At 43.1% G+C, this 15,014-nt stretch overlaps 2 protein-coding genes across 2 annotated transcripts; one reads left to right on the top strand and one right to left on the bottom strand.

Moving 5' to 3' along the window:
* Window positions 1–4,892: 4,892 nt before the first annotated feature.
* LOC4343916 (alanine aminotransferase 2) lies at window positions 4,893–9,568 on the top strand. The gene is made up of 15 exons (XM_015792425.2): window positions 4,893–5,197; window positions 5,423–5,473; window positions 5,964–6,014; window positions 6,127–6,192; window positions 6,277–6,338; window positions 6,687–6,765; window positions 6,839–6,943; window positions 7,099–7,209; window positions 7,473–7,610; window positions 7,806–7,880; window positions 8,002–8,122; window positions 8,195–8,349; window positions 8,424–8,498; window positions 8,755–8,958; window positions 9,076–9,568. Exons 1-15 carry the CDS (start codon window positions 4,967–4,969, stop codon window positions 9,190–9,192), a joined length of 1,641 nt encoding a protein of 546 aa, XP_015647911.1. The 5' UTR covers window positions 4,893–4,966; the 3' UTR covers window positions 9,193–9,568.
* A 2,966-nt stretch (window positions 9,569–12,534) lies between these two features.
* Window positions 12,535–14,190, bottom strand: LOC4343915 (F-box only protein 13). The gene has a single exon (XM_015790107.3). It carries the CDS (start codon window positions 13,891–13,893, stop codon window positions 12,673–12,675), a length of 1,221 nt encoding a protein of 406 aa, XP_015645593.1. The 5' UTR covers window positions 13,894–14,190; the 3' UTR covers window positions 12,535–12,672.
* Window positions 14,191–15,014: the final 824 nt, after the last annotated feature.

Genomic DNA, 15,014 nt, shown 5'->3' with positions numbered 1-15,014 from the left:
ATTTCAAAGAAAACATATTTCTTCGGCGGCTAGTAATGCTCCTGCAAACATATATATGGACCATACATATATGCTATGCAGTTCCAATTTCAGTCGCATCCTGACACAGAAAGAATGATCCTCGCGATATGGGGTTTGAAACTGACATCGGCTACGGTACGTTTCAGAAGGATATGATTAAAAAAAATCAGAAAGCAACTATACTTGAAACATGAGAAATTGGCTTCAATTAATCCTTGGAAAATTGCATGGAGATAATAATAATACTACTGCCACCATGAGGAACCAAAGCTGAACCAATAATGAAAGAGCATGTAACCTAGTGGTTGTAGTGATCTGAGTAACACCCAAGGTTCTAAGTTTAAATTTTCATACGAGTGAATTTTAGATTGGGTTATTTAAGAGTTAAGTTCCCTATTTGATAGACTAAGTTTCTAATTTAGGAGTTAGAGCTGTGCCAAATAGTCTCATATATCCGGTTGGATATAAAGGCCGGGTAAAAAATATCCTTCTAAAAAAAATTAAAAAAAAGTAGTTACTTGTACTTGAGATTCTTATAGTACGCATTCGTTGGAAATGTTCAGAACTTCCAAGTGAATCTTTAGGTACGCATACCCTGTACACATGCTAGCTTCGACAGAGGTTGTCCTCGATTGATTTCCTTGTGTTTAGTTTACCCTGAAATTAATCAAGCATGAGGCAAAGTTGCAGGCATGTGCAGATAAACAAGGAGATAAAATGCTGCAGCACAGCAGCCGCCTCTGAATTCCTGAAATGGGCAGCACAAGGCTGAATTCCAGCGAGGAAGTCCGTCCCAAGACCGCAGCCTTTTTTGTTTTCTGGGATATTAGGCAATAATTAAAGCAGCTAATAACGCCAATGATGGGTCAAAGTCACAAAGCCTGTTTGGTCGATTAGTCTTTGCTTGGCATGACATCATCTTACATGATAAGTGCTACTAGTAGCAGACTAGCAGTATCATATGCTAATCCTATTATTTTTGCATCAACAGGACATCAAGTACCTGCTCCGTTGGGTATGGACTATAATCGACACAAACCGAGATGAGCAGCTAGTAGCAGAAATGTAGAATGGCGTGAACAAGTTCATAAAATTATTGCTTGTGTACTCTGTCCAACGAGGACGTAATCCTCGCAGAGATTGGAGTATTATTGCCTAACTGCTCGATCCAACGTCAAAGCTGTCGTCGTTGCCTCCTTGGTATTAACAGTAACTGACGATGTAAGAGTGGTACGGTGTGTTTAGTTCACGTTAAAATTGGAAGTTTGGTTGAAATTGAAACGATGTAATAGAAAAGTTAGAAGTTTGTGTGTGTAGGAAAGTTTTGATGTAACGAAAAAGTTGAAAGTTTAACGAAAAAATTTGGAACTAAACTCGGCCGTAGTTCTTTTGTCAAACTTATTTTACAAATATACCTCTACAGAACGTATTACGAAAACAAATACCTAACTCTGAGCCAAGTTAATTGGCAGCGAGGTTAAATTTGTCGATACTATAGACCTGGCCTGATGCTAAATCACAGTACTGACGACAGTCGAGTCATGCTAGAGACTGATGTAACAAGGGGTTAGCGTCAAGACCCTGACACCAAGGCTTGGCATTGTTACCGAACTTCTAGCCAATAACACTCAAGGGATTCCACACACACTCTCTCTCTCCTGCGCACGAAACCCAAGCTTCTCGTGCACACTCCATACACACTAACTAACAAATATTATAGAAAATTCTAGAAAAAATTAAAGCCATACTTTCAATAGTGTTACACCTATCTATATAATTTCATGTTCAAATTCATTATATTTTAGCTATAACAAAAAAAAGACAAAATTCTGACAGTTTTTTACTCTTAAAACTGTCTTTTGTTACGGCTAAAATATAATGGATTTGAATATAAGACTTTGTAAATATGTGTAATACTATTAAGAGTATATGTCATATTTTTTTAAAATTTTTTCGTGATATTTGCTAGTTAGTGTGCACGGGAAGCTTGTGTGCATAGGAATATAGTATTCTCTTTGCATTCAAAAAGAGAGAGGAGAGATTAGTCCCCTTCTCCTCTTCCACCTTCTATATTTCAAATTCAAGCGATTTGGAATTTTTTTTCGTCCTGTTTTATTGGAGAAGTTGACAAAAGCAAGGTATCCTCCTCTCCCATTTTATTTTATTTTATTTTGGTTTAGTTGTTTGATTATAGAGATCGAGATGACCCCGCAAAAAAAATAGAGATCGAGATGAAACCTATAAATTATTCTAAGCCCAAATTTATAATTTGAACATCGCATGGTTCGATACTTCGATTCAAGGCTTGTCTACGAACGTATGACATTTTCTTGCATATGTTCGAAATTTGTGAATTTTCAGTAGGCATTGGACATGTGCAATTAAGTACTGTCTTCTTTATTGAAGTAGTTTTTTTTCTTTTCGCAGTAGTCTTTCTTTTTTTTTCCTTTTCGCGGTTGGTCGTTAGAGTGGTTTTCTCCCCCTCGGCATAGACATGTCTAGCCGATTGTGTTGTGTAACAAATCATCTATTCTTTTAATATATTAGCGTGTAATCCTTTTGCACTTTTTGAAAAAAAGTAAGTCATGTTGGTAGTGTATGAAGGATAATGTAAATGAATAATTTTTTATATAATATATAGCTTTTTTTTTGCGTCTAGATGACATAAAAAAAATACCTGCTAATTTGGTATGGACACACCGAGATGCGCCAACTAGAAGAATGCCGTGCACCGGTGCCAGAAAAGAAAAAGAAAAGAAACATGATGTGGAGTACACTATCCAAATCCAGCGAAGACTTAGTAATGCTCGCAGAGATTGGCTGTCGTTGGCAGTAACTGAACGATGCAAGCTACTACTACTACATACATAGGGTTTGTGTTGTGTCAAGTGGTGCCTCTCATTCCAGAGAGAGCTGTAGTAGGCTGTAGCAGAAGAAACACACACGATGACACGAACTCGAAAGATGGGGATTGCTGACGGCTGCTGCGTTGAATGAATTTTATAAAGTGAGCTTAGCTGGTGCTTGGTCAGCCTGGGAATCACGCCGTGTTCTTTCTTCTTCTTTTTTGGGCTAAAGTACGGGCGGCGGCTAAGTCCACGCGCACACGGCCGCCGCCGGGAGGAGGACAGGGAGGCGCGACGGTACGGACGAGACGAGCGCCGGGCGCCGGCAAGCCACGACGCGCGTCGCGTCTCGTCTCGTGGCGCACCGATTAGCAACGACGCGTGCGGTGGTCGTTACGTGTACCCTTTGCGGAGGTAGCCAGCGGGCCGCGCCTCTTCCGTGCGGGCGAGGCCGCGAGAGGCAATCGATGATGTGTACTCTCTCCGTCCCATCCAACATAGCAACCTAAAACCGGATGGGATAGAACACATCTAGTACTATGAATCTGGATAGAAGATATGTCTAGATTCATAGTACTTAGATGCGTCTAATTCAGTACTAAGTTGCTATATTCTGAGACGGAGGGAGTATAATTTTACATTTAAGTTTAAGTAAATTTTAGAAAACCTCATATTTTATATTCAAAGTTGGAGAAAACGCATGTATTATGACATGCAACACTTAACACTATATATTATGATTCTAAAGTTTCACAAACTCCCGCTCTTATACATTTGAGCGTGAATTTACTTAAAATTCTAAACCATAGAGTTTATATGAAATTTATAATTATTAAGTTCTTGACTTGGAATAGTTTAAATCTTCATTACTTTAAAAAAATGTTTAAGATACGATGAAGTTAATCAAGATTTCAATAAAGGTGAGGTTTTGTGAAACATTTAGATCAGAAAACATATGATTTTGTGCCACACGTCGTAATACCATGTGAACGATGTTTAATTAGTGGCCGACTGGCCGTACACCGTGGGACGGTGGAGGAAGCCGTCGCCGGCGGGCAGCCAGTAAGTACTTTTTGCTAGGGAGCATGTGACTTAGGATGGGCCGACAGCCCATCATGGCCATCATATGGGCCGCAAGCCATGGGGACGATGGAGTCCGGCCTGGTCGAAACGGAAGAAAACAAAGTGCATGAAAAACCAAAATAAAGAGTAATTTTTATTGACAGAACTGTAGATATTGAAAAAGTCTTTTTTTTTCAGGTTTTAGTTGAGATTTTACCTGTTGTAGTGTTGTTTGCCAAACCGAATCGTTTTTCTTTTTTTTAAAAAAATATAGGCCACTACTAGGAAGGATTTGGGCTAAGCCAAAATTTCTTAATGGTATGTGGACCATGTGGTGACTAATAGTGAAGTCGAATTAAGAAATTTCGGGGCTGTTTGGTTCATATACTTACATTGTTTAGGGTTGTCATAGTTTTCTTGCCAAGCTTGTCTAAGGTTAGACGAACAAATTTAGTACCACACTTTGGCTAGCAATCTATAACATTACCACACTTCTCTGAGACAATGACATGTGGGACCAAAGTGCTATAAAAAGAATCTTGCCATAAGTGTAGCAATGGACCAAACGCCTGGCTAACTTAGTCAAAGCTGCCTAACTTGAGGTGTGGCAAAGTGTGGCAACATGTGGTCATGAACCAAACAACCCCGATTCTTGTAGCCTTATAGTTATAGGTCACTGTACGGTGAGGCGTAAAGTGCGCATATATGCAAAGGGAAAAGGCACGGTTTCATATGCGTTATCGAAATTCACGTACTATCTTTTTGCTGCTGCGAAGTTTGAATTTGAATTTAAATCAAATTTCAAATTACTACAAATAAAATGTAAACTAAAACGACATAAAAACAAATTTAACCGCCTTGTCTTTTTGGTCAAGTAATTTCGTGTTCGTGTCTTTCTTTTTTCTTTCTTGCAGGGGACGCAAAACCCGCTTAGATAAATAATAATCCCAAAAAAAAAACAGCAAATCACGCCTCCGCCTCGTGCTCCCCCCCGGTCGCGATCTCTCCCCCTCGCCGCCGCCGCCGCGTTTCCCACCATGCGCCGCTTCGTCGCCGACCGGGCGCGGCGCGCGGTGACCTCCTCCGCCGCTTCGATGCGCGCGGCCGCCACCAGATCAGCCGCGCCGTCTGCCGGGGCTGCCCCCTCGGCGCCATCCCCGCCGCCGGCCGCGGCGGCGGCGCTGGCCATGGCTTCCGCCATGGTGAGGGCCATGTCGACCGCGGCTGCCGGCGCGGCGCCGGTGTCACTCGACACCATCAACCCCAAGGTGACGATCCATCCCCCCCACCCCTCCCCTCCCCCTTCTTCGATTCGGTTCCTTCAGCTTGTTTGGCTTGTCGTGTGAGCGTGTTTTCAGCTTGCGATTTGCTGAAGGATGGTAAAAGTGAGATGTGTACTTCTCAGCAGCAATGGGATGCTAGATAGCTGGAACTTGTGCTTGAAGGTTCACAATGCATCGTCCTATCTAATCTGGTTTGTTCTGTTGCTTCAGGTGTTGAAGTGTGAATATGCTGTCCGTGGAGAGATTGTTACACATGCTCAGGTGCGTGGAATCTGTCTCATGTACATCAACTCATATTGCATAAGCAGGAAATGCAGAGATTCGGTAGGGGTTTTAGTGGCATAGCTGAGAGCTTCTTTGCAGAAGTCATATTGCCGATTGGTCGACACCATTCTTTCTTGGTTCATGATGGGAGAAATAGGGATCTAATTATCCAATGTGGTGGCTGATGCTATGTGATTACTAATGCTCTAATGTTTCAATGGGATGGACTGTGGCTGGTCCAATATGATCTTGAACATTCAGTTTGTCTGATATAGTTTATTGTCCTGAATATTTTTCATCATATCATTTGTCCTGATTGTAGCAGTCAAACTGTACTCCTACAGTGATCGGTTCTTTCGCTAGTGTTCTATTACTTTACTGAAATCTGCAAAGTGCAAAATCTGTTATTAGTAGTTCTTATTGTCTATCTCTTTAGTTTTAGGACTTCCTTAGGAACTTGGATTATGACCTACATTTTATTCTGCAGAATTTACAACAAGAATTACAGAAAAACCCAGACTCACTTCCTTTTGACGAGGTTTGTATTTTGATCACATGAAGTATTCTCTATGGTAAAATAAATAAATAAAATCTAATAATCAATTATCAAATATCAATATATTTACCTGCACCCATATATTTAATGTCAGATACTTTATTGCAACATTGGAAATCCCCAATCTCTTGGCCAGCAGCCAGTTACATTTTTCAGAGAGGTGAGTTTATATTCCTTGGTTTCTAATTTGGCTGAATGACTGCAAGTTCCAAGGCTTCTTACTAGCCCGTGTTGCTTTTTCCAGGTCTTGTCGTTATGTGATCATCCAGCTCTGCTGGATAAAAGTGAAACTCATGCTCTGTACAGGTATATCAAACTGTTTAATCTTAGATGACTACAAGCGTATTAGTGTCAAACTTTATTGTAATGCATACATTGAGGGGTGAGAAATGAGAACTCAATCTCTAGTCTGTTAGGGTAGCTATTAAGATTCTTATGATCTGTTGTGCCTGCATTAACTTGATCGTTTTGTATTTTTTAATCAATGGAAAGTAATTACTGTAAATTGTTTGACAATTGTTGCATGCTAATAACTTATGCGCCTATCTAATTCTAATAAACAACCTGTGGAGCATTTGCGAATAAGTAGTATGCTGGCTACTCTACTCAATTTTTTTTTCAAATTTTAGTATACTGATTTATGTTTGCATACAGTTCAGATGCTATAGAAAGAGCATGGCAAATTCTAGACAAGATCCCAGGAAGAGCAACAGGAGCCTATAGCCATAGTCAGGTACTCATTTACTGTTTGATGAAATCTGTCATAGTTTCATGAGCTTCGTCATTCATGTGGTCCTCTATTTCAGGGTATAAAGGGTTTGCGTGATGAAATTGCTGCTGGAATTGCTGCCCGTGATGGTTTTCATGCTAGTGGAGATAACATATTCCTAACAGATGGAGCAAGCCCAGCAGTATGTTGAAAAGATAATCTATAATCAACATTAACTGATTACCATTAATTAATAATTTATGATCAATTAGGATACTCTTTTTGCCAGTTACCCTTAATTTCCCATCTCTACATAATGTGCCTTCACTGAACCAGTGTAATTTCTTGTTCACCTAGGTGCACATGATGATGCAATTATTGATAAGATCTGAGAATGATGGCATTCTCTGCCCTATTCCGCAATACCCGCTCTACTCCGCGTCAATTGCTCTCCATGGTGGTTCTCTTGTATGTACTATGACAATGCTTATAACGCTATACAATTATGTTTTTCTTGTTTAGAGCAACAAATCCAGGCAATGCTTTGAATTATATCCTTTGTCGAATTTTGGGTTCAACTCAATTTAAATTTACAATGAAGTGATAATCACCCATTGGTTTTGCTTTGTACATAATGTGGTTTTGGCATTATATTATTAGGAATCCTTCAAACTTGCAGCGATGCATGCCCATGTCTGATGACTTAATATACAGAACATATCCAATTTCAGGTTCCTTATTTCCTTGATGAAGAGACAGGTTGGGGACTGGAGGTTGATGAGCTTAAGAAACAATTGGAGGAGGCTCAGTCTAAGGGTATCACTGTTAGAGCACTTGTTGTTATAAATCCAGGGAACCCAACTGGGCAGGTGGTTATGATTTATTAACTTATCATACATTTACAGAAGGCCAATACCTTGCATAAAAAAATCTACTTCATAAGATATCAATTCTGTCTATTGGAACATGGTGAATAGATACTTTAGAAGAAACCTTCACTTCCTTTTTACCATCAAGAATCATGGTCTTGGAGTGGTTACTTATCCCGTTTCTACTTTCATCAGGTTCTTGCTGAGGAAAATCAAAAGAAAATTGTCGAATTCTGCAAAAATGAAGGACTTGTTCTTCTTGCAGATGAGGTGAGTTCAGCACTTTTTGTATGCGAGAGCTTGAAACATTTGAGTTTTGATGAGCTATTTGAACACTTCCTGTGAGTTGGGTAGGTCTTGTAAGCTCACTTGTTGATTCATTCCTTGAAAGGTGTACCAAGAAAACATATATGTAGAAGACAAGAAATTCCATTCTTTCAAAAAGATCGCACGATCAATGGGATACACAGATGATGATCTTCCTTTAGTATCATTCCAATCAGTTTCGAAAGGTAATTATATTCTTCAGTTATTTGTATTTGCATCTCCAAGCATATGGTAAATCTTACTGTTTATACAATTAGGTTACTACGGAGAATGTGGAAAACGAGGAGGCTATATGGAAGTAACTGGATTTAGCGCTGATGTAAGGGAACAAATTTACAAGGTGGCATCAGTAAACCTGTGTTCCAACGTGTCTGGCCAAATACTCGCTAGCCTCATAATGAACCCACCGAAGGTCTGATAGCTTGTTCGCAAAGCAATTATTAAGTTAAATTATGGCAGTAATTTACAAGGTTGCTTCTTCCACAGGCTGGGGATGAATCCTATGAATCCTTCATGGTAGAGAAAGACGGGATCCTCTCCTCTCTGGCTCGACGTGCAAAGGTTTGTCTCACTTGTTGTAATGGTGGTAAACAATATTCACTGCTGGAACTGTGAATTTAGAACTGCTGCTGCTTCACCTGTGTATTATGCCAAAACATGGAAAAAAAATCCAGAATACTGTTACTGGCGTTTAGTGCTAATAAAGTAACACTCAGATACACAAACATAGCTTGTGGAAATAACTTTCTTCTAATCTAAGCTACTGTTTGAAGTATCAAGCACCTTCTCATTGTTTGGTCCTCTCCATTTTACACAGGCTTTGGAAGAAGCCTTCAACAGCTTAGAAGGCATAACATGCAACAAGGCCGAGGGTGCGATGTATCTCTTCCCTCGCATCTATTTGCCCCAGAAGGCAATTGGAGCTGCCCAAGCAGCTGGTACTGCCCCAGATGCGTATTATGCCCGCCGCCTTCTTGAAGCTACTGGAATTGTTGTTGTTCCTGGTTCTGGATTTGGGCAGGTAGGTTTATCTCAAATGCATGGCATTTCCGAAAACAATTAGGCTCTTGTTGGTTCAAAACACTGTTGAGTTCTTACTGATATTATTCTGTTGACTTATCTTGTGATGTGAATTCAGGTTCCTGGAACGTGGCATTTTAGATGCACAATTTTGCCACAGGAGGACAAAATACCAGCGATCATATCCAAGTTCAAGGAGTTCCACGAGAAGTTCATGGATGAATTCCGGGATTAAGAATCTCGTAAACTGAAAAATTGCTGGCATTGGATGTACTTCTAAAACTTGGCTTTTCTGCCTTCTGTCAAAGGCAATGCCATCAACTTCAAATCAAAATAATAAGACCATCCATTCGCACCACCCTGGATTGGTCAGTGTAACTCCTCCTCAGCTCTTGTTAGGTCGAATGAAAACCTGCAAAATCCTGGAGAATTGCTTACTTGCAAAAAGAAGTTAAAAACCTTTGATTCTGTTTGCCATGTGAGAAGTGTCTTAGGATTGACTGTCTGAGAGATGTAACAAATTACTCGAACTTTGAGGCCTAGTGAAATGCCCCCAGCCAGCACATCCCTGAAATTTTGGCTAATGCTACGGGGGGGAATCTTACTGTCCAGATGTTCAGTTTTCTTCTGCTCCTTTGACGATGCTACATGTAAAGACACACTGCACCTACTGCCAGATACCCCCCTATGTTCTGAAACTGAATCAACGACTGATAAAAGAGAAGTTTGATCAGCAGGAATGTCAGTCTAGTACAGTATATATGCCTACATTCTATGCCAAACAAAATACAGAGGTTGCAGCAAGTTTTCAACTTGCAATTGAGAACAACTGTTATCACAACTTATCATACTCTCAGCTAGTCATACACTCACTCACAACCCAGCTTTCTTTGGAAAGAAAACACACTTATGGCAAAGTTTGTCCAAAATTAAGGCTTTTTATTGATGGAACTTTAAAAAACTTTTCAAATGCACGTTGAGCTGCGGAAAGGAGCCATGAAATTAGAGCTTCTTTATTTTTTTTTCTCTCTTTTGTTTTTAACAGTAGACCAACAACCTCCTTGGGGCTCAAGTGCCGGCCTGTGCAGAGAGGTGGTCCACCTAAAACCAATGGGCCCAAAAGTGGCTCTCAACCAGCCTGGACCAGCTTTGCCTGCCCTTGCCTCAATGCTACCATGAAGCATGCTACCAACCAGTAGTAGATTCAGATGCCCTGCCTGTTTCTTCTTCAGTAAAACTCACCTGATTTCTACAATTCCTTGGAAATTAATCACCATAGTAGCTCATTTAATCACTCGCATTTTTTTTGCAATACCACACTCATACATCATGCACCTCCGACATACTTTCAAAGAGACGAAAATTAATGGCACATCCTAATCTTCTCTTGAAAATCCACTTGCGGGTGTGTAATATTCATAGATACCAGGATTTAAACCCTGGCGGATAAAGTTAAGCACCCATGACTCTACCACTACAACACTGATGCTTCCTACTTAATCCCTCACATTGTATGTCCTTGTCTGATCATCAAAAACTGTACTAACATCCTTAAAAATTACTGAAAAAGGGTGTTTTTACAGTGGGTCAAGACTGCAATCTACCAAGCTCTGATTGCATGTTTTGCATCTCCACAGTAGACCATTTTAGTGCCAATCTAAAAAGGCAACGGCATGCTGCTCTTTTTGTGATGCTGCGTTGTCCCTGGATCGGTGGTTGCAAGATAAAACCGTCATGATAGTAAAGAATTTCCTCTACACATTGTCAACCATTCCATCATTCTCCCCCAGTTCATGATTCCCGGTCCCCTACATTTTCACCAAGAAAGCGAAATCTTGCCTACCACAACAAGTTCAGAAAACCATGTAAAAATTCTCTCTAAAAAAACAAACATGATGTAAACTGTAAAGTGGGCTTGAATTCACATAATCTTTACTGAATTCAGGCAAGCTGAACTGCAGGTGTATGAAATATGAATGGAACATTTCTGAATTCTCAACTCAAAATGCAGCTGTTGATGTTAGGCTAGTGTAGAGTGACTGTCAGGTCACTGTAATTGTTTCCTGGACACTGCACAGCGTTGATTAACGCAGTGAGTAATGTTAGGTTAAAGTGAGCACATGGAAAAGCCTCTGTGTAGGAGGCTGTTAACTAGTACTGCTAAAGCTGTAAGCACGCTTTGGGAGAGAGCTTTGTTTGCACTTGCTGCTAAAGCCACCGCATCCACAGCTCAAAGCAAACGGCAGCCAAAAAAACACTAGACACAGCACAAAGCAAGCAGCATCTGCACGCACGCTTGCACACAGTTCACACAAAAACATTCTGCTTGCACTGACCTAACACAAAGGCAATGCAATTCACTCTGAATTGATGGTGATTGTGGATGCGATTTTCCTATTTACACTCTCTTCAAAATGCACCAACTATGAATGAATGTTTTAAGGTCGGAAAGTCCATTTTACACACCTGAAACTTTCACAAAAGAAAAGAGAAACATAAATTTTAAGAGTTTCTTTTGATAAATTTCAAGACTACTCAAGCTTAACTAATTATTGGCCCTCTTACTCTCTTTGAGCATATGTTAGGTCACGCATTCATAGTCGTGTGAGTGTGTAACAGAGCACACATATGAATCTACCATGTAATGAAAAAGAAAAACCACTTGGCCCTAATATATAATTTTAGATTACAGTATCAGATCCAATCGTCTCCCGACTCTCCCCCATTATTTGTACTAGATTCTAACAATAATTCATATGATTTCTTCAGTGGCAATGCATGAGCAGACATCATTTGACAGTCCATTTCACAACCTGAACTTCCGCTAAGGGGGATTAAAAAAAAAACATAAACCTGAAAGCCAAACGCCACTCAATGAAACCCTAACTACTACCTGGCCCTAATTCAGAGCAGTTTCATATTACAGTACCAGATCCAACTGTCACCACATTATCCATAGATTCTAACAACAATAACGCATTGCAAATATTCAGTGACAAACCATGAACAAACCTAGCCATACTGAATTGCTCCTACTGCTGAATTACTGATACAGTAGGGTTGTCTTCAGAATGAGCAGAGGACGAGACGGTGATATCCCCACAAGGATTCTGCCCACGACTTTGGCTGCCGGCATTGCCGTGCTGTGTCCCCCGGCCGGCGAGCCTCTGCGTCAGTGGAAACCACACCTTCTTCCAAAGCCAAAGGCGCCCCCCTCTCGCTTTCGCTGTTTGCATGCATGTGTCAATGCGTGTGTGTCTGTACTACTATGTGCTACTATGCCTCAAAGAAAAGAAGAAAAAAAAAGCAGCATCACCAGTTTCATCCTTGCAACAATTCAAGAAATGATTCATGGTGACAACTGAATTCTGCATCAGTAATGCACATTGCAACTTTGCAAATGTGAAGAGTATTTGCAAATGGCAAGAGCTCTAGTTAGGGAAAGAAGAACAATGTGGCAGTGTGAGAGATAGGGATAGTTGCTGCACTGAGGTGAGGTTTGGCACAAGAATCAAGAAAGAACAGAAGATACAGTGTGAAGCTCTCCTGGCTAACAACAGCAACACGAACACACTGATGAGACAGACGGGTGGCTTTGATTCCCATGAAAATAATCCTCAAATCACCCAACAAAATCATGCACACACAACTACACAAGCTGAAATCAATCGATCTCACTGCATACTAAGATACTACAAGTACACATCAATGGTGCTTAGACGGTGACCTCCATTCTTGGCTCGAACGAGAAGGCGGCCACGAAGTCCATGGGCTCGCCGCCGGCGCCGGCGCACGGCGGGAGCTCCTCCCAGCGGTTGGTCGGCACGTCGCACATGAAGCAGCCGTTGGCCTCGCCGGAGCTGACGCAGACCATGACGCGGTCGCCGTGCCCGACGCAGTTGACGTCGGCCTTCTTGCCGTGGAACGCGTGCGACATGGCCGGCGGCATCGCGGCCACCTGCCGCCACGCGCCGCCGGCGAACTCCCACAGGCGCAGGCTGGCCGTGCCGAGGAGCTCCGAGAGGACCACCACGTAGGCGCGGCCGCCGCACGCCACGACGTCGATGGAGTACTCGAAGTACACGGGCAGGATCCGGGGGAGCTCGGCGAAGGCGCGGCGCGACAGTTCGCAGGCCACCACCGCGCCGGAGTTGCTCAGGAAGTAGGCCACGGCCTCGCCGCCGTCGCCGCACGTGACGGCGGACGAGTACTGCCTCGACGCGCTCCGCTGCATGTTGGTCGCCATCACGTCGCCGGACTTGCTCAGGAAGTAGACCGTCTCGTCGTCGCCGCCGCCGCCGCCGCCGCCGACGCCGCCCTCCGCGTCGCGCTCGGGCGACGAGGCATCCGGCTTCCGGGACAGCGCCACCGCGTCGTCCCACGCGTTCTTGGACGAGTCGAACACCGTCATGGAGAGGTCCGGGAGGTCGCCCGTGATGAGGACGACGCGGTAGGGGGAGGAGCCGTACATGGCAACGGCGTGGAGCGCGGCGCCGGGCGGCGGCGCAGGCAGCACGCGGGACGCGCCGGTGAGCGGGTTGGCCACGGTGAGCTCCCCGGTGTCCGGCGCGCGGTACAGCACTCGACCCCCCGACGCGGCCACCACCGGCATCACGTGCCCCGGCGCGCCCCCGCACCGCGCCCATTCCCCCTCGCCGGCGTCGAACGCGACGGCCGGAAGACGCCGCTCCTGCCCCTCCCCCTCCGACAGCATGAGGAACCACGGGTCGCGCGCGGGGACGCGGCCGCACGCGGCGAGGAACGTGGGCGACGACGCGGCGTCGCTCCACCGCCGGCACACCCCCCTGAGCCGGAAGTAGCTCGCCGGCGGGAGCCTCGCCAGGACGCGCTCGAGCACGTCGTCGTGCATCTCCCCGAGCCCCTCGCCCTTCCGCTTCTTGGCACCACCACACCTCGCCACTACCGCAGCAGCCATGCCTGGCAAGCTCCAAGAAAGGCAAGAACACGGACGAACACCCAAAGCACACCGAGGTGGCGGGCTTTATAGGAGGCGGAGGGGGAGATGGAGGGAAGGTTCGTGAGGGAGGAAATGGAGGGAGGCGTGGCTCTTTTTGTTCGCGTTGACACGGCAAAGCGAAAGAGAAAGATGCAATTCAACTTTGGGAGGAGAGGAGAGGAGAGGAGGAGCGAGCGTGCGAGTAGAGGCGGCCACCACCACCACGAATGCTGCTGCTTTGGTTGGTTGATTGGTTGGGTGGGTGGAGAGTGGAGTGGTGGTCGCCGGTGTGTGAGTATGTATATATAGGCGGCGAAGCCAACGGCGCGTGGTTGCGTTGGAGACGACGACGCCGACGGCACAGGTCTACTACGGTACTACTTTATACTCACTTCATTTGATTTTTTAACTAGTCCAACTTTTTTTTATTAAATCTATCTATCTATTATATACTAAAAGTCCATTAATCTTCCTATAAACACTCCTAAGCCGCCATGTGGCGCTCCTACAAGCACTCTTAGGTTGCCACGTGGCATGCTATAATCTCACCGTTGATTTTCATTTAAATTGGTGGACCCATTATTTTAAACCGTTAGATTAGATCTATTAAAAAAAGGTTAATACTTCATGTGTATACATAATCCGTTTACACTTACCTAAAAAAAAGTCAGCATACCAGGAAAACGTACTATGGGCCGAAAAAAATATACCTTTACGTACTATATTCATTTGAAAAACAAAACAAAGGACGTACGTACCGTTTAGCGATGGAAAAAATACCTTTACCTACCGTTCATTTGAAAAAAAAGATGTACGTTAAAAAAGCTATAAAACCCTAAAGAAAATTATATGTAAATATCAGAACCATCATCGAAAAACAGACTATCTTTTTAAATAGGATTTTCTATATAAAAAATAAAATTTATTACTTCACAAATATGGTTACGTGATGCTTCTACAAGCACTCTTAGACCATCATGTGACACTGTGTAATCTCGCCATCGATTTTCATTTAAATTGATGGACCTGTTATGAATAATATGTGACGAAAATAAACTAGACGCTAAAATATATATATCTGAGACATGAACACTTAGCTA

The sequence above is a fragment of the Oryza sativa genome, chromosome 7 (genome assembly GCF_034140825.1).
Source record: "Oryza sativa Japonica Group chromosome 7, ASM3414082v1".
NCBI classification, from domain to species: domain Eukaryota; kingdom Viridiplantae; phylum Streptophyta; class Magnoliopsida; order Poales; family Poaceae; genus Oryza; species Oryza sativa.
This window is presented reverse-complemented; position numbering and strand designations above follow the sequence as displayed.

Bases quoted from the DNA above. Each gene is read 5' to 3' on its own strand.
- LOC4343916 (XM_015792425.2), top strand. From the start codon at position 4,967: ATGCGCCGCTTCGTCGCCGACCGGGCGCGGCGCGCGGTGACCTCCTCC. The intron at 5,198-5,422 runs GTGACGATCCAT...CTGTTGCTTCAG, and splicing joins TCGACACCATCAACCCCAAG to GTGTTGAAGTGTGAATATGC. The intron at 7,881-8,001 runs GTGAGTTCAGCA...ATTCCTTGAAAG, and splicing joins TTGTTCTTCTTGCAGATGAG to GTGTACCAAGAAAACATATA.
- LOC4343915 (XM_015790107.3), bottom strand. From the start codon at position 13,893: ATGGCTGCTGCGGTAGTGGCGAGGTGTGGTGGTGCCAAGAAGCGGAAG.